We start from the raw sequence: 25280 nt of genomic DNA on the forward strand, positions 1-25280 counted from the left end.
TCAACTGTGAAAAAAACCCCATGAGGTGCAGAACTTCTCACTACACTGCTGCTCTCATGCAAGAGATTTAAAACATTGAATCATGAACAATTAAAACAGCCACATAACCTTCAGTGGTAATTTTTTCTCCTGGAATAAAATTTCTCCTAAAATCTGTCTTCCAAGTAATTGTTAGGGTAGAAAGGATAGAAAGTTCACTTTATAGATTTTATTTGCATTTTTAATGTGCATACTAGGGAAAAAAATTCTAGGGGCAAATAGCTGAAAAGTCACATGAGTTTCCATCTGAAGGTCACTGGCTGGTGGTGGCAGTGTTAAGTGCTTTTCTGCCCTTATTTCTGGTTAAGAAAAGGTGAGGTGAGGAGAAATTTGGCTGTTTGAGCTCAGTAGGTGGGTTGAACACACAGCATTTCAAAACTGGATGTCTTGAGCTCTCGTTCAACATAAGTTGCTAACTGTCAGGAATTAAACATGCATTTTCCATGGGTTAGCTGCAAAAAATTTCCATTCATGAAAATTTAATCCCTCGCTCTTTGAATGTACTATACAGAGTAACTATGTGCAGTTACAGACCATGTGAGTTAAGACTCTTGTTCCTCCTGCTCCTTCAGAGCAGACAGAAGGATTATTAATTAAAATTTTAGTGTAAGAACACACATCTGTCTTCACAGATAAATATGCGCTCATTATCAGATGCAGTATTTGCAAGATGACGTCTAACACTAAGGACATTTCCATCACAGGAATCTTCTTCATAATGCAAAATGTTTCTTCATCTAAGCTTTCCTTGTCTTCCTTCTGTCTGCTCCACCCACATATAGAAATAGGACATCTCTTTCCATTTGTTTTTCGAATACATAAAAGAGAATTCAGAAGGCTGAAGGAGGGCTGAATTTAATTATTTTCATATATTTTAGTTTCATTTTGGAACACAGTGCTTGCCCATTTGGCAAAAGAGATACATGTAGTTGTCTCCAAAGGAATATTTCCGTGTTATGTGCGCTTTGGTTTGGGGCTCAAGGGGAAGGATATGGGAAGAAAACCAGTCCATTACATAGTCACTACACCTTGCTGTATTCTTCATTGAAGAATCTTTTTCAGCTGGCAGTTTCAGACAGTATTATATACCACCATGTTTGGAAGATGAGATCCTTAGGCGCTGATTGTTTTTATGCATTGGACTGTATTTGTTTGAGACGGTTGGGGTTTTTTCGGGTAGAATCCTTTGAATTTTGGTTTGGCAATGAATAGAGATTGCTTTCACAAACCATCTACAAAGTGGAGCTGGAAGGACTTACACGTGCTTTGTTGCATCGCTGGTTAAAATAGCACTTACTTCTGTGGATTTCCTGGTGGCATTGTCTGTGGTAGCAAGAAAAACTGATTTACTAATATTTGCAATCTAAACTCCTCCCTTTGGAAGCTTTTTTCTTTCACCTTCTGCTGTCAGAACTTTATCAAGAGCAGCAATTTGCCATAACAGAATATCATGGCTAGCATCTCTTCCAGTTCATCAAAACCCTTTTTGCAAGTCTCTGTTTTGATTAGAACAGAAACCAAAAACACACAGCTGATTCAGTAAGTGCTTTTCACCCTCATCATACAGACAGCTTTAGGGAGATGGTGGATCTATCTGGTTGGTTGGCCAATGGGAAGCATATTGTGTACAGGAACAGGAAAGCATCCACATGCTGCGTACACTCAGGGAAGTTCAGAGAATACAACAGTTACAAAATGCTCTGTTCCTTCTTAAATTTATTATCTCGGTTACCTTCCATGAATAGCCATGCATGTGTTTGGTATTTGAGTAATGGAAGTAACCTTCCTCTCACTTATTATGCTCAGCCCCTGGTCATACAAGAGAGGTGAGCTAAATTAAGGCACATGGACAAAGGGCAGTCAGAGGCAATTTTAGTCCCTGGCATTCTGTAGTTCTCATGGTAGGGCAATGTAGGTAGCACCTCATGCCACTTCTGTAATAAAGCAGTGAACAGATTTGTTGAACAAATTAGATATAATCATTATTGTTCCTGGCAATGAGATTTTGGAGCTTTGAATGAAAGTAAGGAAGAAGAGAAAAAAAGTAACTCCTGTTAGGATGTGACACTCTGGAATTAGTCTGTAATGAAACCCAAGGGTTTATGCTATGTATCCATTCTGTTTATACCTTGCAGTGAGCCACCTTTATGGATTTGGACTGATGGATGCTGAAGCAATGGTGACAGAAGCAGAAAAGTGGACAACAGTGCCTCCGCAGCATGTGTGTGTGGAGAACACAGATCGGCAAATCAAGTAATACCCGCTACCAAAACCCTTGCTGGCATAAACTTATGGAAAGAAATTGGGTATAATTTACCCCTCCCTTGCATTGTATATAATGTATCCTTTTTTAAGCCATACCAGGGATCTCTGTGACATTTGCAGATGTCAGGTCATTTGCCTGTAAACATTGGTCCCAGTAGTGCATGAGAAAAAGCCCTAGTTTAAAGAACATTGCAGAAGGTGAAGGTACAAAACAGGCCAGGCTGGGTAATGATGGATTTTTATATAGAAGATGCATCGAGGAAGAAGAATGTTTGGTTGAATGCATTTCTGTCAAGTTTGCAAGAAGACTACAGACTTACCAGTCCAGGAAGTAACAAGCAAATATGTTTTCAATACTGTATGATATTGTGTCTCTCAAATAGTCTTAGGAGAGTCTCTAGTTCAGAGGCCAAGACTAAACTGCTTTTCAGTTGCTAAGAAAGGGTCTCTATAGAACCAGGCTTAAAAGCAAAATTCTATTATGTGTACTCTGTGGATATAGAGACAGCATCAATCATAAGGCACACTTCCAAAGCATTATGATTATTGTTGATAATTATATTTGACAGGCTTGATCTGTAACTGGTATAGTCTGCAAGGATGTCATGCCAATTTAAACCAACTGAGTCAGGGGCCTTTTGGTAGTTAACATGTAGTACTTGCTGTTACGTAAGCAAGAACCAGCTATGCCAGGCATTTCCTGGGGTTTAGCTACCAGCTGTGATCCCATGACAATCTCAGCAATTCTCAGCTGGCCACTAATCCACAATAATGCTCTGTCCCAAAGGCTTATTCCTATTTTACCTTGTGTATGTGCTTAACAGAAACCCAGGCAGTTGCCATTAGCCATTATCTGCAGTAAAATAATTACCCTGTAGTGGTATTTTCAGCTAGGAAGCACATTTTAAAACTAGTGATGATAGGCTACTGACTTCTCAGTTGTCCAACACTGTCATTCTCTGCTTAGCAAAAAAGATGGGGTTGTGTATTTTACACAAAAAGCAAGAAATGCTGATGTTGTTTACTACACTTCTATTATAGAACAATACGACCTGACAGCGTTGTCCGTTCAATTTACAAAGCCACTGGCTGTTCAGATAATCCTAACCACCATGTGATCTACTTGGAGCATGTTGTTGTGCGTATCACTATTACTCACCCTCGACGTGGAGACTTGGCAATTTACCTAACCTCTCCTTCTGGAACTAGGTCACAGCTCTTGGCCAACAGGTATAGTATGACAACCCAATTTCACAGTACAGTCAGCATGCAGAGCCTGCACTGAGATGTCAGTGTCAGCAAAGAGCAGTCAAGTCATTACAGCAGGGTTGCTAGAAGACACAGGCTAATTATTTTTTCTTAGAGAGATGGGCAGAGCGAAGTACAAATTAACTCAAATATGACAGTAGAAGAGTAGTGTTAAAACTGTTGAACTCCAAGACAAAGATTAGTCAATTTCAATGGTTCTTGTGTGGCTCACCATTTATTAGATGGCTGGAAAACGTGAAGAAAATAGTAACAGGCTCAGTGTTCATAAGGAAGCTGAATGGAAGTGTTTCTACGTGGTATTGCCACTTATTTTTTATTTTTCTCCTTTCTTATCCTTTTTTTTCTCTTGATAGCAGTGAAAATCAGATAGAATAGGATATCTTTGCCACTATTTTTTTTAGGCCCCTGATGTTACCTCTTTCCAAATCCTTTTTTTCAAAGTAAACATACTCAATCCATGAAAGGCTCATAGTGGGAGAACACTGAGAAGTAGCACTGGCGCTTGAAATGAAAGGTTTCACTTGTAAATTGCAAATTAAAGTTTTTAAAAGTTAGCCATCACCTTCAAAAATTTTTGAAAGTTAGCCATCAGTGCAGTGATGGATACTTGCTTTCAAATGTCCAGCCATTTTAACCACAACTGCTAAGAAAGATCAATCTTCTTCCTCATCCTGTCACCTCTATGTTATGTTTTTGGAGAAACTGTCACTGTGCATCAAATTGTGGTTTTTTTCTCCTGACTGAACTCAGACAAGTATCTCTTTGTCCAGTGTGTCATTTCCAACATTAGTGCAATCTATGTCCCTGGTAAGTGGACTGAATCATTAGTAAACTGAAAGACTTCTCAGTGATGTTTCTATTTTCCTGGTCTACTAGCAGAAATTTTCTTCAAAGAAAACACTGGCAGTCTTTCCCATGTAAATCTCACTAAATCCATTGTCAACCTACCAGATATGGTTATGGCCCTAAGAAACATCAGAAACCTTTCCAAACTTTACCCCAGTTCCAAATGTGAAAATAAGTTACATTTACCATAAGAAATGCTTGTATACTTTTCCAGCTGGCTAGAAATCTTCCTGATAGGACCATAATATGATAGATAATTCTTTTTTCTTGGTGACTTGATTTAGATGACTGCCATTCTGCTAGACATAGAGCATGGCTCCCATAGAAAAGTTGATGTTAGCTGATGTTATGTATCAGAAACTGCAAAAACTGCCATGTATCAAACCTGTATTGTGAGAACTCTTCTGCCATTCAAGTCTTCACAAAAGTTAATATCCCTAGTCCTGCTCCTCAGGGCTTTTAATGAATTGGGAGTGGCCTGCTTTCCAGACTGCTTTTTGTCCATACTTCCTCATCCAAAAGGAAACAAAAAGCCTGTTTTGGAGACAGGTGGAGCTCAAATGGGCTTGGTTCCGATTGAAGTGTGAATACACATTTTCATTAGAGATTATGTTAATTTAAAAGAAAAGGTAAACTGAAAATACTCTTTAAGCTGTAGACAGTAATTCACCAAATGGAGAGAAAGTTGTCCTGGAATTTTGGGGTCCTCTAGAATACCTCCTGTGTTTCATTGCAAGTGCTGTCATAGGTTGCTGATAAAGCACATAGGCACACACATCTGTATCTCCCTACTGCACTACTACACTGAACAAAGAATTTGTCCTCTGCTAACCAGTGTGAGGCAGGTTTCTCTTATTAGTTATGAAACAGGCTTTTGTTTTTCTGTTTGAAGAAATCCCTCTTTAGTTTTCTCTTCCATTTTCATGCAGTAGTTTTTCCTCGGTGCAAAATGAAAAAAAACTGAAAGTCATCCAACTAGGTATCCAAACAAAACAATCTTGTGTAAACCCAGTGGTCTTCACACAGCTAACTTTTGGCTCTAGGCTTTCATGTGTTGCAGCTGACTCACAGCAAGTGAGAAATACATTCCAATATTCGCAGTTCACCTCTGGCGATGATTGGTGCGTGGAATAGGTACAAAATTCAATTCAATCAGTCTCTCTGTAACCCTTGCACCTTACAAAGTAATTACTTTCTCTACTTGCAGTAGAGAAAGGGAGTGTAAATATACATATTAAAATAAGGGGATGTTCAGCTCTTTCTTACCTGGTAGTATCAGAAGACTGAACAGAAAACAAAGAAACCTGAAAGGCCTTTTCAGGTTTTAGCACTTCCAGAAAACAAATTATTCATGACAGAGCTCATAGAGTCTCACCAGAAATTCCCTTCCCATGCAAACTTCAGAGATATACTGACTTGCCATCACACTGGACTGAAACAAACAGCTCTGGGCTACTAATGTTAGGGATAAATGTATATTGCAAATTCTAGGTCTGAATTACCTAGAACCTTCACGAGCCCTTTCTTTGGGTAAAGTGATGGATATGAACACAATACTTTCCAAAATGGTGTTTCAAGGCTTATTTTATTTGTCCTTGCTGTAAGAGTTATACAGCTTACAGGTAGTAATTTCTTGAAGTTAGTAGTATGCTGTGTGTTGTTGATGTATATGTTTTAGCATCATGTTGTAAAACAAAACTTGAAGTAGGATTGCTGTTATTCACTAGTATGAAATACTAGTTATGAGGCTTTTGATTTTTAAAGTATCAATAATACTGAATATCAGTGAATAAATGCATTCAGCTGTAAGCATGCGTGCATTTGGCATACATGCATACACACATTGGCAGCAAATAGTCTGGTTTTTATGCTATAGGCAAAGGCCCCAGAGGCTGTTGTACATTGCTACTGACTGTTTTTCTCAGACATACAAGACTTTTTAACGCACATGTACAGGATTAATAGCAGCAGTACCAGCTGTTTTTACTGAACCCAGGGAAAACCTCATTGCTTTACATTTACTCATCTGGGTTTAATTTGAAACAGTTTGCTGGTAAAATGTTTTTAAGTGCAAAAGGTATATTTTACATGTAATTCTCCACTGATTCTGGAAGAAAAGTCATTGTGCATAATTTCTGGTGCATTGACAAGTAGGTCCCTCAAGGCAATATTTGGCCTTTTTTCTGCATATTTTATCCTTAATGTTGGCATCCCCTAAAATGACTTCAGTAAGAAAACTTGTTAGTCAGAGTCAATGTGGATTCCATTGCAGGCATTTGGTGGATTACACTGTCACTGGTTTAAGCCTTACGTGCATTCTTCAAAATCTGCATTACAGGGAACATCTGCTTTGTTGTTTGGAAAGTACTAAACATGATTACATTGGATGTGCTGCAGCAGAGGAAAATACAGGCTGGGAGAGTATTGGCTGGTGTGAGGATGAGGCTAGATTTAAGTCCAAAGGGGAACAGTATCCCCTTTTCAAAAACAATTGGCCAGTGGATTTGGCAGCATGGGTTTCTGAGTGTTTTTTGAGACATACCAAGGTCAGTTCTAACAAACATTCAGTACAGGCAGGCTGTGGAGGAGAAGCTAAATACAAAGGGGGTAGGAGAAGCAAACTTAGGGCTCATTTGTCTCCCACTGAAGTCATGGCTTATTTAATTTTTGCCCTTTAAATTTAAAGCAGCTGTTGCCATTTGAACCGCGTAACTGAAATATTTCAGCCACATGGTGGCAACTTTCCAGGCCACTAGCTTCATAAGCTTATATGGCCCTGGTATTAATAATACTTCTCTTCAGTAACAAAAGAAAGTATTTTCATGGCCATCTTTTTCCTATCATGAAACCTAGGCAATCAGTAAATTTTAGTAATACCATCCTCTGCCGAAAACTCTTAGACCAAAACAAAGTTATTCTTATCTAATCTTAATCACTTGTTTGCTTCGTGAAAGACCTTGGTGATCTGAAGTAGAGGAAAACTTTACTTTCTAGGCATCCATCTTTTCTGCACCTTACATGTTATACTCTAATATTAAACAAAACCAACATTTTATGTATCCTATTATGATGAAAATTAAGGGCCGACCTTCATGCTGACTCTCACTGAAAAGGTCTCTGAGGTGGTAGTAATCTTAAGTCCACAAAAAAGTCTACAGGGTGAAACAGTTCTTGGAAAACTGTTTTTCCCAACTCATACTTGCTGTGTTTTGTTTCATTCATACTGGCTGTATCTTTTTTTTTCTTTTTTTTCCATTTTCTTTTTCTTTTGGGGGGTTGATGAATAGGTATCCCACTATGGAGCAGCTGGCTGACCAGTGGAGTGTGTGGAGCTCCTCAGCCTGACATGTGTGCCAGTAATGATGGATCATTTACTGTGGATATGTGTAGTCACTGGGGACAAGCTCTCCACTTTTAAAGATGATGGTTGCTGTACTAGCCACTGTTTCAGGCTGGCAGGCATTGTACGCTGTTGTTCATGTTACTCCAAACAACTTTATCATGATAGTTCAGAGGTATCATAAAACTAACTGTGATAACCAGATGTAACATGGAAATGAAAAAGAAAAAAAGGTGCGTATGCATATACTTTAAATATGTCTTCTTTAGCTCCACATCCAGAAATTTTAAGTGATCTTCCACATGTAGGTTAAAAAGCTTCTGAAATGCCTAGTGTGTTCTCTGACCATTTCTTTTTTTCCAAATACTTCAGTGCAGGTGGGCAGTAGGGTCTGGCTGAAGCTTTGGTTAAGTCAGTTTGAGCTGTCTGCAGTTTCTCAGGGGCTACATCTCACAGGGAGCTGATGATTCGACCCTGTGGAGAAGAGCTGCTTTAAGGAGAATAGTTGACCAAAGCACTTCCAGGTACGCAGCTTGGGAAGGCACTGTATAGTCTCTTCAAACCATAAGCACACTTGAAGACTTGTGGCCATGCAGACTTCTGGGCAAGGACCACTTGCCTGTGAGGCTGCCAATTTCGCGTGCTGGAGCACATCATAACAAAGACTGCTGCTGTAGGGGAAGAGAATTCCTATCTCTTGCCAGCTACTCCACTGCAGCCATAGCCACGAGCTAGTGCAGAGTTTCCAGGCTTTTAATGCATTGAGTTCAGTATGCAACCATTGCTGTCATCAGGTGCAGCTGCACCTTCTCAGCTGAAAAAAACAATCTTGATAACTAAAAAGAAGCTCCTTTTACGCATTTACTTTTTATTTTTCATGACAGCTGATGCTGGTGTTGCTAAACAAATCCCCTACCTTCACTGCCTTTTCTCATATGAAACTGAAAATTGAAAGAAATTTTTCCAAGCTTTTAGGAATTTAAAGATTCTTTCCTTAAAAAGCTGAAACACTTGTTTGTTGGGTTTTTTAACACTATTAGAAAGTAACTAATTGCCTTCCTCTAGGTCTAAAGTTTGATTACAGATGAACACTTCCACTTTAAATTATATTCTTGAGGAGAAGGGTTACACAATTTTTAGGCTGAAGTGGTGGCAGTGGAAGAGACTAATACTCTTGAATATGTTTTAAGAAAATAAGTATTTTATTCTACACTGTGAAACATATTCTTATATAGACATACATATAGTATGTGATAAGTATGGCATAAAACTTCTCAGAAGAGAAGAGCAATTTTTTTTAAATGTATACTATTCATTGTAAGCAGCAGCTTATATAGTCAATCATTCAGTCACGTCCACCCCATGTTGAGTGTTTTGTTTCTAAGAAAGGTCCCCTGAGTAATTGAGCAACAGAACTGGAATTCTGTTGTGGTTATGTTAACAAATAAGTTTTAAAAATTCAAATGTTGTTAATCACTTTGGTGTTTAAAAGCATGTTATGTTCGTAAGTACAGGTATATGATCATGGTCATTAAAACTATCAGATTATTCTAATAATCTTGTTTAAGTATTTTAGTCTATAATAATCTGTAATAGTCAGCTAGTAAGTCATCAGATGGTGTACCAAACTTTATTAGTACATGATAATCTGTGTGGTAAGTGTGTTTTTGATATGAATTTTGACAAATTACAGAATTAAATTCTGGAGTGGCTGCATGCTCCTTAAAAGATACTATGTATTTCTTTCTGAATCAGGAACATACAGGTGAACATTTGATAATTTCATTCATTTTTTTAACACCACTTAAAGTGAAATCCATGTATTGCCTCATAGGTTCTTTGACTTGAGAGTTTAGTGCATAAACAAAGCAAAGCAAAAGTACGTGGACCATTTTGTATGTCCAAAATGCATACACAGACAGCCTCAGAGTCAGTATGTTTTCACTGTTCTTCTGACCTGTCTGTAGCTTTTTGTTTGTAGAATCTTTTGTGGAAACACAGTTCATACATTCAAAGATTCCAATTTAGGCCTTATTTTATAAAATTCAAATCTTTCCCAGAGAAGTATTCTTTAAAAAAACTGGTCAATTTTCTCAGAAATAATATTATCAGATCTTACCCATTTCCATGGATGGAAGCTTACAATTCCAGTCACAGCATATTTTAGGTAAAGGTGTTTTTATTGAAACAATATGTGGGATTTTTGTCTCTTCCACCCAAAATTACTTAAAAGAATTTTTAAAATGGAAGTCTGACAACAATTTAAAATTTCAAAATAAGACAAACCTAGTTATTCAAAAAGTACTATGGAAAATATCAGACTAATTACAGTAAAAATAAACAGCAGTTCATGTTTCTAATGTATATGAATAGAAGCTCAGTGAATACAGAATTTATAATTGCACAGTACTTATATAATAGTATATAATTTAGTTGCTATAATAGCAAAGAGAAATACTGCTGCCTTGTTGCATTGACAGGGTGTTTAGAAAGTAGTACATTAGCTATCAGAAAACAACAGTATGGCAATTTGAGTAACAGCTGGAAATAACCTACATGACTTAAATTGAACATACTTGCATGCAAATTCTGGACAATAACTGTGTAGTAATTTCTAATATTTCAGTAAATGGTATGTGCCATGCATTTGTGAGATCTGCTATAGTCACACAACTGATTTAACAGTGACGTGAAACAGGCCCATTATGCTGCCAATATGTCTACATATACACTTATAGGCACACACACAAAAACACAGAACTGTATCAGAAGAAAATCTCACACAATTATCAGTGAAAATGAATCCCAATGTATATTTAAATTTATAAGTGCTAATAAATTAGACTACTATTATAGACATTCATTTAAAATGGAAAAAGGTAGCGCAAATTGAATGGCAAGTTGAACTTGAGTCAGCAGTTCCATGGCCAGCGTGTCAGGAAGGGGTCAAGTGTGTCCTGGGGGCATCAGGCCCAGCATCACCAGCTGGGCAAGGGAGGGGATTGTCCCACTGTGCTCTGAGCTGGGGCAACCTCACCTCAAGTGCTAGGGGCGCTTTTGGGCACTGCAATGTAAGAAGGTTATAAAGCTATTAGAGAGTGTCCAAAGGAGGTTGCAAATATGGGGAGGGGTCTGAAGGGAAAGCCGCACATGGAGCAGCTGAAGTCGCTTGTCATATTCAGCCTGGAGGATGCTGAGGGGAGACCTCATCACAGTCCACATCTTCCTTGTGAGGGGAAGCAGAGGGGCAGGCACCAACCGCCTCTCTGGTGACCAGTGACAGGATCTGAGGTAACGGCCTGAAGTTAACTCCCTGAAGGGGAGTTAAGCTGCATATTAGGAAAAGGTTCTTCATCCAAGTGTGGTTGGGCACTGGAACAGGCTCCCCAGGGAAGTGGTCTCAGCACCAAGCCTGACAGAGTCGAGGATTGTTTGAACAATGCTCTTGGAGACATGGTGTAATTCTTGGGGCTTTCCTGTGTAGCACCGGCAGGTGGATTTTGATGATCCTGGCCAGCTCAGAATACTCTATGATTCTGTGATTCTATGTTTGAAATGAGAGCATGAAAATCAGGTTTTGATTTTCATAATATACTGATACAAAGTGCACCAATCGTGTAGGTCCGTACAGTTTCTATTGCAAGAAGTGTAGGACACAGAGTACCTGACCTCTTGCCTCTGGCTGACCAAAGCTTCCAGAAAGAACTATGGCATTTTATTCCTACCCAGTGTGGCAGGAATGTACCTACACAAGTACCTTGTTTTCCCAATATTTGCTGAACTTCACAGCCTTTTGAGAATAAATCTTGAAATTAGCTTAGAAAGGAACAGATTCACATGAATTCAAATGTAACATTTATGTTGTCTAATGCTAGGTTTTTCTCTCTTTTACAGACAAGCATTTTCAATATGTTGGATTTTCTGCTGTAGAGATTCTTGTTTTTTTAAAATATTTAAGCACAGCTATTACCGCTGGAATTTTCACACATAAAGACCAAATTAAAATAATGATAAATACTACACACACATATATATGTATATACATGCATGTATAAATTGACATGTATACATATCTCTGTGTATATATATACACAAATATATAAAAATACATATATGTGAATGTATAGTTATATATGTATTTTTAGAAGTTGAGCCATTTGATTTTATTGGAGGCAACAGTCCTTCTTAGAGTGCTCTTCTCATCAACAGTTTTGGGGTACCAAGCAACACACTGTGAACACGGAATAAAAGTGCAAATTCTCTTGTATCTAATCCCTGGCCAGGAAGGGTCCTCCTTCCCCTTCTCATACGGGATCACAATCACATTACAGTACCTGAAATGGGTCTCCCTATACTTGAAATTATCATCATCCAGGCCTAAGTTCTAATGTTTTCACTCACAGCCTAGGTAATGAAATTAGGATAATGGTACTGGTTAGATGAAACAATCAGATGCCGTTAGTCTTTCGGTTTTACCCAAACTGAGTTCTGTGAAATGTTTGAAGAGGGCAATACCTTGGCTGTTCAAGGATTGAGGCCAATGTCTCAGTTACATATTACTTCCTCACAAGAAGTGACATGTATTAAATCACAATTGTCTTAAATGTCATCATTTTTATTTGGTTTAATACTTTCAAGTTTTCCAATCAAAAGCCAAGAATAAATGTTACTGAAATTTTCCAGCTTACAAGTTATTTGTATTTACATCATGCTATTAAAGCAGTGAAATTCTGTATTATATGTAGTTTTTCCAAGACACACAAATGCTATTAAATAGTATTAGAAATTCTGGTATTTTTGCAATGGATTTGCTTGCCATTCTCTTTTTTCATTATAAAAACATGATAGCATGTAAAGACTCTCTTCCATCAAGCAGCAAAAAACGGTTGAATGTGCTTGAAATACTTGTGAGAAAACCATAATGAATAATGTTTGTAAAGGTACAAATGAACGAACTGGTTGATTATTATATTATTCAGGTGTTTGCACACTTGGAGGCACAGCTTCCCAGGAAAAGAAGTTTTCCTTGAAATAATATCATGATTTGTTTTAGGCTATTTGATCATTCCATGGAAGGATTCAAAAACTGGGAGTTTATGACTACTCACTGCTGGAGTGAAAAAGCAGCGGGTGATTGGATCTTGGAAATCTGTGACACTCCATCTCAGCTGAGAAATTTCAAGACTCCAGGTAGGACTCTAACATTATTTGGGCTCTGTGAATTCTGAAAAGTGCTTGCTGTTTTCCACCTTTTATTTACAGCTGGAATATCTGTAAATAAAATGTCTGGACCACACACTGGTTTTAGTGTGAAGCCATAGCTGGGAAGAGCATTATTCTAAATTTCAGTTATCAGTGCACTCTTCATTTTTATGTTACTGTTATATACCTTTTAAGACACATGGTTCACTTTTATTCTGGCTTATTTCTTTTTTTTTTTTTTAGATTAATTTCTCCCTAAAAAATTTAATATACAGATCAGCCTTACTCAACCACTGTTGATAGAATTGAATGAGAATTTTAATTCTGTATTTATACTCTGCTTTAGCTGTGTCATGTTCTGATAGCCAATCTCAACTTTTAAAATCAGCTTCTTTGTCCAGTCATCAAATCCTATTTTCTTATTGGCTGACTCAGTAGCCTGCATAACCTGATTTTAGTTTTTTAGGATAGTAAACCAGCAATCATAAGCCAAAATTTTGAAAAGCTTTTACACAATATGTGGTTAGTAAGTCCCTAATGAAGACCAAGATAATGTTTGAGTTTCAAAATTTCTGAGCAGGGAACAACTTGAAGACTCTGATAACTTTTTACAGTTATCAGGCCAGTGTTATTCAAATGTTAGCTGTATAGTCATGTGGTTAACTTTAAGCACAGCATTTTGAAAATCTTGATTATCTTCACCTAGAGCTCTGCAAGAAAACACCAACATTGCCAGTGTTTTAAATTTTACTTTATCACCACTGATCACTTCTCACCATAGCTTTGCAGTCATGAAAGGTTCTTAGCCAAATGATGTTAAACACACCACTAAATGACAAGCAGAGTTTCCAGTATACTAAAAAGGGGTATGCACTAAATGTGTTTGGAAAAGCAGCCATAGACTATAAGCAAAACTGCCCAGGAATTCAAGAGGAGGTTTTGTGTTTGGGTTTCTTTTTACTTTTCAGTGCTTTAAAATTTAATAGAGGAGAGGTATTAAGCAGCAAATAAGTAATTTAATTTTAATCAGATTACTCAAAAGAGTTAAAAATCAAGTATTTTTAATTCCATTTTGCACTTGTTATTCCTGATGCATCCAGGAATATCTCTGGTGTGAAGGACAAGTTAGGGTAGCTCTTCACCTTTGTGTGTACTGGAACCCATTGGTTCATCCAGCAGGCATGAAGAACAACCACAGAGCAACACATTTCAGCTATTTCCCTCTTTTCTTCCCTGACACATGCCTTGCACTAAAAAAGCGGTAGCATGGAGCCATTTTGCAAACTTTTAATGTGGGCAATTCTCTAGACATATTTTACAGGCCTTTTACGTCATCAGGATGGTCTCAAAGTGGCCTGCTACATTTCCAGCTTTACAGTTCAAAGCCTGTTCCTGCACACTCCTGCACACTACAACTACATTTATGGTTGTATAGGTCTTACCAATTTATTGATTTCAATACTTTATAGATACTCTTCTCAGTGGAATTGATTTCCTTTCCTCCATCAGAACTAAGGCCTAAAGATGCAACTCTGGGAGAAAAGGCTCAGTAAGGCTAGGGGACTGGGAGAAAGTCGGTCTACAAAACTAAGGGGTGTGGAGGAAGCTGATATACTTCAAGAATGCTGCTGGAGAGCTTATTCTCTACTTTGTTTTAAGCACAATGCAGAACACTGCTTGAGACTAGTTTGTTTTTTACGTGCATTTGGTTTTCACAAGATGCAGTGTGGTTGTGAATTTGGATCCTGGTTCATTGTATACTGTCTAGTAATGTATCCCCCATCTTTCTAGAGCAGTGATTGCCCTCTGATGAAAGCTGTCCAGTAACTCTTCTGTTCAAAAAGATTTGGAAGTGCCTGCCATATATTAGTGGTGGATAAATTCAGCTGTTTGGGCATATCGGGATTAGTCTCTGCACTGAAGAGAACATGAAGTAAACAAAAGGTGCTTAAACATAATTTATGCCTGGTGCCTCTCCAGTTCATGGTGCCTCTTCAGTTTATCACCATAGCCTGCAGTTTATCACACTGATATCATCATCATGCCTGTTTCTTGTTTGTGTTCTGTGCATGTGTTTCTTAGCTCTTGAAAGATCTTACAATTAAGAGTTGCCATTAAATTAAAAAGAAAGACCCAATGTGTCATCATATCCCTGCAGTGGCAAGGTAATGCCACATCTGTTACCTGAAAAGAAATGCAGAGTCCAGTTCATAAAAGTAGTGCATGTAATTTCTACATTTAATTCTGTAGAGTTTATGGAGATGGACATATGTTTGCCGTAAAACATTGTGATGTACCCTTTCTTCTGTAAATACAATATGGGACCTTTGGTATACATCCGAAGTAAAAGCAGGGAAAGGATTATTCTAGCCAAACTAAATGATGGAATCAGCCAAAAATGGGGAAAGAAAGATTTTGGCTTAAATGTGCGTATTTTGTTTATTCATTATAAAAGTGTGCGTGTATGTATATATACTTAGTTATTGAAATATTTCATTGTGCAAATTAAACCCACCTTGAGGAAGACTTCATTTGCTTGCTGGCAAGTCACATGAATTTTTCTCCTCTTTATTTACTGAACTGTTCTTGCAAGGCAGCTAATCTCCTGAGAGACCCTACATTATTCTCCTTGCTACTCTTTTGCTTTATGTATGCATTCAGACTAACAATCCTTCCTGCGGTGATGGTAGTACAAGACCTTCTGTATGTGTAAAATGCAGACACAGTATGCTGTGCCTTAGGAGCATTTTTACCTGTGGTTGTTTGTAGTTGGTTCTTGTGAATACTTTTATCAGGGTTCTGGGAAAAAATATAAAACTTCGGGAAGTTGAGTGAGTTTTGCCTCATAATAAAAGATGAGGATAAAAAGATCTGAATAACTTAATAAAACACATTTCTTTTTTGTTGCATCCAGTGTATTATGGTTTATATGCTGTAGAAGTGGTTTAAAACACAAAAAAGGCAGGGACTGGACATGGAGAAGCTGTATTTTAGAAAGGGATGTGATGACTGCATATCTGGTTAAAAATTATCTCCCTGTGTGACTTCTTTTTAAAAAAGAAAAGTGTCATTAAGGACACAGTTGGATCAGTCTAAAGAGTATTGAGATGTAACTTGATTCCCACAAGTCTTTAGAGGAAGAAAATACGTGATTTGGATCTTTTTAATCTAATGGGTCTTTAAGAGCTACCTGTCTGTGGGTAGGAGAAGACAAATTGAAAACAAGGTGTATGCAGTTTTACAGCCAAGGTAATTAGCCCGTAGTGTGGCAGCAGGTGTGGTAGACTTGTCAGCAGTTAATTTTTTAAATCAAGATCAAATGTCTCTTTAAAGAAAATTATAATTCAGATGTGAAAAGCTGAAAGCTACTGTGTGACACAACTGCCACATGATGTAGTCTCTGTCTGTAGTTTCTGCTCAAAAACTGAGTGTAGAGCAGAGGTTTCATATGAAGTGTAGAAATTTTTGTCTCAGAAGGAGGCTTGGCAAGAGACATAGATTCATAGAGGTAACATAGATTTCCATCTTTAGCCCTAGTATAAGCTATTTAAAAGAAATTTGTTTAAGATCTGTCAGGTAGTGTATTTGCTTATTGTTGCTTACTGATAAAAGCATGCATGTACAAGGAGAGAGATGCTTGTCTTTGTCTTTGCCATGTCAGTGGAGGTTACCAGATAACATTGGGAAAATACAGGAAATCACTTGTAAAGGTCAAATTAATTTGCTTGCACAGATTGAAAAAGTCCAAGTGAACGACGTTTCAATTTATTGAGTATCATTAAAATTAAAGAAGAGGAAGATTGCTTGAATTTAATTTTACACAAAGTATAATACATTATTTTCTTGAGAAGAGTCATACCTGAATTACATTTCTCATTAAATAATAGCTCTCCTTGGAAAGAATTTTAACCACAGGCTCCAAAACAGGATCATTCAAATTCTCCCTGCTTCTCTAATTTCTCTTTGTTCTGATAAGAATTTGACATTTATAACGAGCTATTCCAGCACAGATTAACATAACCAAGACAATAGGATGATACCAAACTTAGGTTGCACCTTTTCAAGCAGGGATGTGGGTTTTATTCATCATTACTTTTAGGCATTATTTCAGGCCTGAGTGTTTTTGCTCTTTCTCCAAGTTAATTCACCTAGTAGTATAGAGAGAAAGATGGGGACTGAAAGTTCACCCTTTATGTTCTGACAGCATGAACTTGAAACACCTTTATCTTTTTATTCTTCCCCCAAAAAAACTTACCAGAAAGTCAGATAATGCTTCAGGTGGCCAGACAATTTTTTCTGTCTTCACTCAAATATTAAGAGGATAAAATGCTAATCATGATTGCAGACAATACAGTGATATATCTGCCAAATAACTGGCACAAATAAATTAGAAATTATGCTGGTTGAGTGGGAAACTGATGTTCTTCCACTGAGATTTTAAGAGAGGCTGTTTCTTGTTCATCAAGTTGTGTCCTACAAGTCAATGAAAGGTACTCTTATGTAATCCCTTTATTAAGTCAGAATTCTGAATACATCTACTTAGCTAACAGATCTCAAATTATAATTACCAGACAATTAATAATGTTCTGAGTGGAAGACAAAATCCAGAGCAAATCCACCTTATTGAGTACCATATACATATTCCAAATAACTGTATGCCCAGATGTTTTGTTTATTGTTTACATTGAGTTCAGCCCATGGTGCAAACCTTTGCTAAACCTACAAGAGATTTGCAATGAAAATACAGTGTAAAGATCTGATTGAAGAAAATAGCTTTCTCAGCTTATAGTAAAACAACTGTTTCACTTACTTGAAAGGCAGTGTCTTCCATACCTACTCATAACAACATGCTTAAAAGTGACATACTTTTGTAAGACACAGAAAAGAGAAGTAGTTCTGAAAACAGTTTTATAATACTTAACTTCCAGGAAAATTGAAAGAGTGGTCCTTAGTACTGTATGGAACATCCATCCAGCCTTACTCACCAAGAAATGATTTTTCCAAAGTGGAAAGAGTGCGCTCTAGTCCAGTTGAAGACCCTACAGAAGATTATACAACAGATGACTATTCAGGTGTGTACATTCATTTACTCTATTTGTGCATTTACTGAAACTTAATGGCTTTAAGGATGACCTGAGAACCTGCATGTGTAAAATGTTCAGTAAATTGGATTCTTCATTGAAAATGGGAAGTATTTGTTTCATAATTTTAAGTTAAGTGTTTGAGTTTGTATGCATAGAGCTATATATTTTTAAGCTACAATTAACATGCTATGAAGAATGCACTGTTTTGCATATAAGTATGTAAAGCTATATATACTTATGCACATATCAATATATATGGGAAGAACTTTATCTTCTACATCTGTGTTGTTTCTCAGTGATCCCTAGAGAAGTTTTTCAGCCTTGTCATTAGACTTTAATAGAGCTAGATTTTTAGCACTGCAAAATAAGTCAAGTGGGCAGTTTGTTACATGTAATCCACCATTAGCAGTACCATGTGATGAATGTGAAGTGTATCTCTGGCCAGCAAAAAGGAGAACAAAGTTCAATTTAGTATTTTCTGTTATTCCATTCTCCTTTCATACATGTCAGTCCCACAGTCTCTATTTTAGATGGAGAGCTGCAGAACTCCTTGTTTTGGTAGGTAATGAAACACTACTATCTCTACTGTAAAGGTCACTAACTTCTTAAAGTTTTGTACAAAGCAAACTCTACACATTTCATTCAGGAGAGAGCAGTGATCCTGGAAGTTGTAACTTCACCCACAGTCATTGTTCACCTGCATAAAGGCAAGACTTGATGGTTCTCTCCTCCCATAGCAGGAAGGATCTATTTGAAAACTGTAAGAAAAAATTGATAGAATATCTTGAGTTGGAACAGATCCACAAGCATTATCAAGCCTAACATGAGTGCAGGTGAGATGGAAGACATGCAAATCAGTGGGTATTAGCTGAGGCTTTTGCAGCATGTAGCAGCACAGAGCATTGGGGCCCTGTTGTCTGGTTCCTTGGGTCATGGTAGCCACTTGGACCTTGGACCGGTTGATATCCACTCAGCAACCAGAGTAGCCACTGATCGTAATATTCATACTGATTTATGTTTTTATTTTATTTATGCTTTTTATAAGTTATTTTGCTAATCATTCCTAATTATGAATTACAGAAGCTTTCACACATTTCCAAATAAAACAAGGATGCCATACTTGTTAAAAAAGCTTGCCTTTTGTTTTTAAGTTTTGAATTGAAATCAAACAGGTGTTCAGGAAACCTCCCAGTCCAGCCATCCAGGAGCCACTCTTGCAGTCATGCTCTCAACACTTGAGCTAGGACCGAGGCCCCTTCAGAGCTACACACCCCACACTCACACAGTCAGACCAGGTTTCCTTACTAGCTCGACCCTAGTTTTCCCATAGCAGAGTCTCAGACTTCCCAATACTTAGAATAATTTAATCTTGGTGCAGTAACTAAATAACAAAATAACAGCTTGAGCTGAGTGCCTCTGAGAAGGGACCCAGAACAAGGGAAACCCTGGGCTTTTATACCCTTACAGTTTAAGTGCATGGAAGTCTCAGTGTCTTTGGCTGTTGCTGTGTCTCTAAGTGTCTGGTCACCTGACCAGTACCACAGGTCTCCATGTCCTTTTTTATGTGAAGTGTCTGCATGGCCTCTTGCTTGGAGCTTCTGCCACCCAGAGCTCAATCTCGAGCTCACACTGCAGGCAGCAAACCAAGCTACCTGTGCTAAATGTAGTCCTTAACACAGGAAAGCAAAGTAATCGCATTCTGCAATAAAATACTGTGTTTTAAGGTGTCCCAAGAACTAAATGAGAAGTTTTAATCCCTTTGGCCATCTGTGTTCTGTTTTTACTACAGGTCCCTGCAATGCAGAATGCAGTAAAGTAGGGTGTGATGGGCCAGGACCAGATCATTGTACTGACTGTCTGCACTATTACTACAAATCTAAAAACAACACCAGGTAAGACAAAGAGAAAAAAAACTTCACTTCATTGATTTCTTGGTATATATCTTAACTTTCTTTCATTTTCTTTTCATTGCAGTCATGGATTTTCCCCTGACTTTAAAAAATTTTCTTTGGAGTTAAAAAAACCCCAAACTCTAGCTTACCAGAATTTATACTACAGCTTAGAAAAACCCTTCTCTGATTATATCCCCACCTCTTTTTTTTTCCCTAAGAGGCTCTCTCTGTATATGTATATATATATATGTATATATATATGTATGTAGACTCTCATGGCTACTATAGCTTAAGTGAACAGGACAGGAAGAAATGTAGATGGTCAAAAATTACACTGTAGACTGACAAGCCATCTGCTAGTGAGGTAGCATATGTGTAGGGACATAAATGCAAGACAGTCAGCTTGATGCAGTGCCTTGAAGGGTTGCATCTTAGTAAACACATGGTCCTTAGAAAAGCAACAATGCTGAGAAATACTTCTGCTTTGCAGTCATGGTCCAGGAATGTGGTGGCAGGTTATTTCATTAACAATTCTGCCTTCTCTTCCCTGCTGTCTGCAGGATCTGTGTTTCGACCTGCCCACCTGGTCACTACAATGCAGACAAGAAACGATGTAAAAAATGCTCACCCAATTGTGAAACCTGTGTTGGAGGCCAAAATGACCAGTGCATGACCTGTAAATCTGGCTACTACCTGAATGAAGTAACCAATAGCTGTATTACCAGCTGCCCTGATGGGTTTTACCTGGATAAGAGTTAGTATTTCTTGTTGGTTTTGTATTGCGGGCTACAGAATTTGATCTGGGGAGGTTGCTGGGATGGTTATGAGCAGAAAAAGTGTATGTTGATGCATATATCTCTTATCCTATTCCTTTTATTAAATTGTTGCCAAGTGTGATCAAGAATGTCCTGAATAATTTGCCTTTATTTTAAAAACCATACTTGTTGCAGGATGTCTTTTCAGCTGGGGATGGCTGGGAGTAACAGTAGCATAACTAGGGCAGCTCAAGAGCAAGTCAGTTGAAGGATAGAACAGGTTATCGCTGCCTGGGAAGGGGACAGACAGCGCCCACATTCTGACCATGAGGAATTCCCCATTCAGCCAGATTATATGGCACCAGAAGTGAGAGCTGAGAAACTGGCCGTGGCCAGTGAATCAGAGCTCTAAGAAAAACAATTTCTTCAGATGTGACATGGTTGCAAATAATGTTTCTGACAGACCTAAGTACCTACAGAGTGATGTGACTGCCCAAGAGCAGTAATCCTCAGCCGTGATGGATACTGCCTTCAGCTTCCTCCTGTGATTGCCAAGTAGACTGTCCGTGTTTAATTTCCAGCTTTGGCTAACAAAAATACTTAGACATGTATTCAAACATGCTTAAAACTGCAGTGACTTTTGTTGTCTTTAGACACTCCTTAGAAGATAAATGTGTTCTCAGGAGCTTTGTTCATCTAGGTACCTAACCTTTTGCTTTCTCCAGCATGAAGCTGTGTGTTTTTGAGAATTAGTAAAAACAGGTCTTACCTTAATTCTTCCATTTTTACTGTGCGAGAACTACAGTAAAGAGAACTCTTCTCCACATAAATTAAGATGCATAGATGAAAATTTAGGATTAAATGGGAAAATTAAGTTTTTCTTCTCAGAAGGGTATGTGTCCCTGCATGTCAAAAGACAACAGGGCTGAAGAGAGAGAGACATTTCTTAAATAAGGGATCTCTAGAGATAAAAAGGCGGGTGTTAAGTGATTTATGTATTTACTTTGTTAAGATCAGATCTGTTTATGCAGGTGTGTCTTTTAGCACCAAATCAGGAAGACAGGACAGACTGCTTGCATGGAAGGGGTAAGATTGCAGGACAGTCTCCAGAACACATGGCAATCATTATTGCATATCACTCCTATATGAGAAGGTGTCCTTAGTCCATATTATAAATAGTGAATGTAAATTTTTAATGTTTCTGAAAAGTTTTTAATGGCTTCAAAACGTATTTTTCTCAGGGTGCAACTATAACTTCAAATGGATAGAAATGTTGTAAACCATTTGATATTTGATGGAAAAAGCTAGTAATAGGCAGAATTTTGCTATTTCAGTCTAGCTTGATGTTTTTGTCAAACTAGAAAGTCATGCAATACTATATTCACACAATTTTATCAAACAAAACTGACCAAGGTTTTCTGGGCTGTTTTCTTTTTTTCTCTTGTAGATAAGATTGTTTGTCGAAAATGTAGTGAAAACTGCAAGACCTGTGTTGAATTCCAAATTTGCACAGAATGCAGACATGGCCTAAGGTAAGGAAAATATGGTTGTCTCTAAACGTAGTATCTGAAGAGGTATATACAAGGCTGTAGATACACAATGAAGAACATCAGATAGCTATTTAACCTTGCATGGCCCTCATTTCATCTGTTCCAATGCTTTTTAGTCTTTAATAGTGTTCCTGTGTGCCAGTTTGGCTAACAACAGATTTTTTAGAAGGCCTTTCATTTCAGGTAACATAAAAGCCAGTCATACGGAAAACTGGCTTCTTCAAATTTTGACCTACACTACGTCAGTCAAGGATTATTTTAGAAGTAGAGTAAATGAATTATATTCATCTTTCTGATTCATTCAATGTGAATTATTTTCTTATCTTTACTGTATTTTGTCATGTATGCAGTCATTCACTTATCTCAAGTACCTGAGGCTCAATTCTATTACAGCATAGTGATCATGTATTTTAAACAGCAGTGGAGATTTTTTCTTCAGAGGAGAACTTAATTATTCTTGAAAATGATAGATAAAACATACAAAGCAGCAGTGCACATTTCAAGCTCCTTTATAAAGAATGACCTTTTGATCCAAGTAGCAAAGGTCAAAAATCTTATAATATCCATGACAGACTGTATGCTGGCTTAGGGCCACAAAAAAATATGAAGTCAATATTCAGTATCTGTAGGGATATTCTTTTGAATACAAGCATTGTGTTAATGTTTTAACACTGAGGTTTCATGTTCCATTAAAGTGAATTTTCATCTCTAAGTAAAAGCTGAATGTTTGCTTCTAGAACATCAATACCTGGATTCCTTTATTGAAATTGAAATATTAAAAAAAAATTTAAAACACAACTTTCATGTTTTCTTGGGCAATATTAGCAAATTGAGAGTAATTTTAAGTAAATTTTTTTTTTAAATGTGTGGGTATACCAGATAAGTGGAGCCTTTCAGGACATGCATTTCGTATTCCATAGTTGTTCAAAACTTCCTGCATTTTCTTGGCAGAGGTATCAACGAGCAGGGCCTTCCTTGGCTGGGTCTTGAGAGGCCTGGATTCCAGATCTTCTCCATTACTGGCCCATTAAATAAACTTGGGCAAATTATTTTCCCATCTGTAAAAACATGTTAATGCTATGTGTGTTGTAAAGCTCTTTGAGGTGTGTCACTGAGGAAAAATAAGAGAAAAGCAGGGGTTGTGAAAGTTCTGTTGAATTGCTAGTTTATTTTCTAAACTGAGACTGGATACACCCTTGAAAATTTTCAGCGGTGCTGAGCTTACCTGACTTTTGCTGCAATCTGTAAAAGCATGGTTAGCACTCAGAGTGATAAACCCCGGAGCTCATTGGCATTTTTAGAAAAAGTGTTAAATTGGATGAATGCTGAGGTTTTGCAGAAGATAGTAAACATGGCAGAGAAGTCTTAGTTTTAAAAATAAATAATTTCAAAACAAAACCTAAATGCTAACAAACTGCTATAGGCACCTTTTAACAGGAAAGCAATAAACAGCTACTTCAAGGAATGCATTAAAATGTCACTCTTTATGCTATTTTTTTTCCTCTGTTACTCACATTTTTGCGCTCTCTCTAAAGTGCCTGCAGGCAGAATACCTCCAGCTGGATTCTTGACAAATCTCACAAGCCACACAGACCTGGGATTCAGTTAACAAGTCCCTTAGCATTTTTTTATGCTGACCCTGTGCTAAATTCCTGATGGATAATTGCATTTTACATGCCTGAATTTTTAGTGCTGTTTGTCATTGTTAATTTTTTGTCTGTCCCCTATTACTTGGTAGTATTTACCAAGAGTTTGTAAACAGCTTCTTTACTTCACCATGGGCAAAAACTGCTTTGCATTCGCTCTTTAAGTGATTGGTGTCTCTAAATTTATAAAATATGCCCAGTGAAGGAAGCTGATGAATACTAGTATGTGTGTTGTTCTTTGGTTAAAAGAGAATTACTGGATTGTGCCCTATCTTGTTGTCCTCTGTTGTCGTTATGTGCCCTGTGCTTTTTTTCCTTTTTACAATAGTTTGCATGGCACCAGATGTGCTATCCGCTGTGAAGAAGGAAAATACCACAGTGGCAGAGAATGTGAACCATGCCACCGTTCCTGTGCAACATGTGCAGGTACCCCACTGACATTTGTCTACATAATTTTCATTCCATATGATTTTATTCCGCTGTGTCACAGTTACAGTATAACATGATTGTTTACATGTAAATCCTTCATTCTCTTACAGCTTTTAATTACATTTTAAATACGGCAAACTTCGTTCAGCTAGCATGGAAATCTATGTTTTTAATTGAAAGACTTCATATATTCCTTTCTTTTTCTTTCTTTTTCTTTTTTTTTAAATTTTAGTAGAACTTAATATGATTTCCAGTAATGCCTTCCATTTTCTTCCAGGAATGGAATAGTGACGGTAGATTTTGTGGGAGCTTTAGAACTGCAATCATTTATTTCAGAAAAAGATACACTGAAATTATGTAACTGTTTATTCTGACAATGTACCTATCTTCTAACAATTTCTCTTTGGACTAAGGTGCTGGAATAGATGCCTGTATAAACTGCACACAGGGTTATTTTATGGAAGATGGAAGATGTGTGCAGTCCTGTAGTAGTGGTTATTACCTTGATCACTCCACTGAAAGCGGATACAAAAGCTGCAAAAGGTATGATCAGTGGCTAATACATCTGGCAGTATATCAGGCAGTATATTAATATATATAAATACTAGTATATTTGGCAGTATATTAGCTATTACTGTGTTGAAAATGATCATACTTACTAGAAGATAAAATACTGCTGACTCCAAAAAATACAAAAAAATTGTTGTTGTTATTATGATGATTATGATGATTTATATTCATATGGGTCTTATAAAAATATTTTTTCTGGTATATGTGTGTGACCTTCACTTTAAAACAGCCTATAGTGAGAGTGGCAGTAGATTCGCACAGAAGCGTAAAATTTAAAAATCTGACAGGGGATCTGTATTTCTTAATAGCAAACAAAAATAAACTATGGGTTTTTCATTGCAAGTTAATTACTATTTATAAAGACCATTTCATTTCTTCCACTACATAATCACA

At 37.4% G+C, this 25280-nt stretch overlaps 1 protein-coding gene across 3 annotated transcripts in view; it reads left to right on the forward strand.

The window, feature by feature from the left end:
- The window catches only part of PCSK5 (proprotein convertase subtilisin/kexin type 5), a 225985-nt gene that overhangs the window by 143966 nt on the left and 56739 nt on the right, over positions 1 to 25280 (forward strand). For 2 of the 3 annotated variants that reach the window (XM_039566779.1, XM_039566777.1), the window contains exons 11-19: positions 2175 to 2292; positions 3346 to 3534; positions 12813 to 12949; positions 17890 to 18033; positions 19835 to 19937; positions 20498 to 20691; positions 22140 to 22224; positions 24217 to 24314; positions 24731 to 24860. In XM_039566779.1, the coding sequence (XP_039422713.1) occupies positions 2175 to 2292; positions 3346 to 3534; positions 12813 to 12949; positions 17890 to 18033; positions 19835 to 19937; positions 20498 to 20691; positions 22140 to 22224; positions 24217 to 24314; positions 24731 to 24860 (1198 nt within the window). Of the gene's footprint in view, positions 1 to 2174; positions 2293 to 3345; positions 3535 to 12812; positions 12950 to 14752; positions 16122 to 17889; positions 18034 to 19834; positions 19938 to 20497; positions 20692 to 22139; positions 22225 to 24216; positions 24315 to 24730; positions 24861 to 25280 lie in introns of those variants that run through there. The other variant, XM_039566778.1, reaches the window with a different exon arrangement.

Source organism: Corvus cornix, chromosome Z (genome assembly GCF_000738735.6).
Source record: "Corvus cornix cornix isolate S_Up_H32 chromosome Z, ASM73873v5, whole genome shotgun sequence".
NCBI lineage: Eukaryota > Metazoa > Chordata > Aves > Passeriformes > Corvidae > Corvus > Corvus cornix.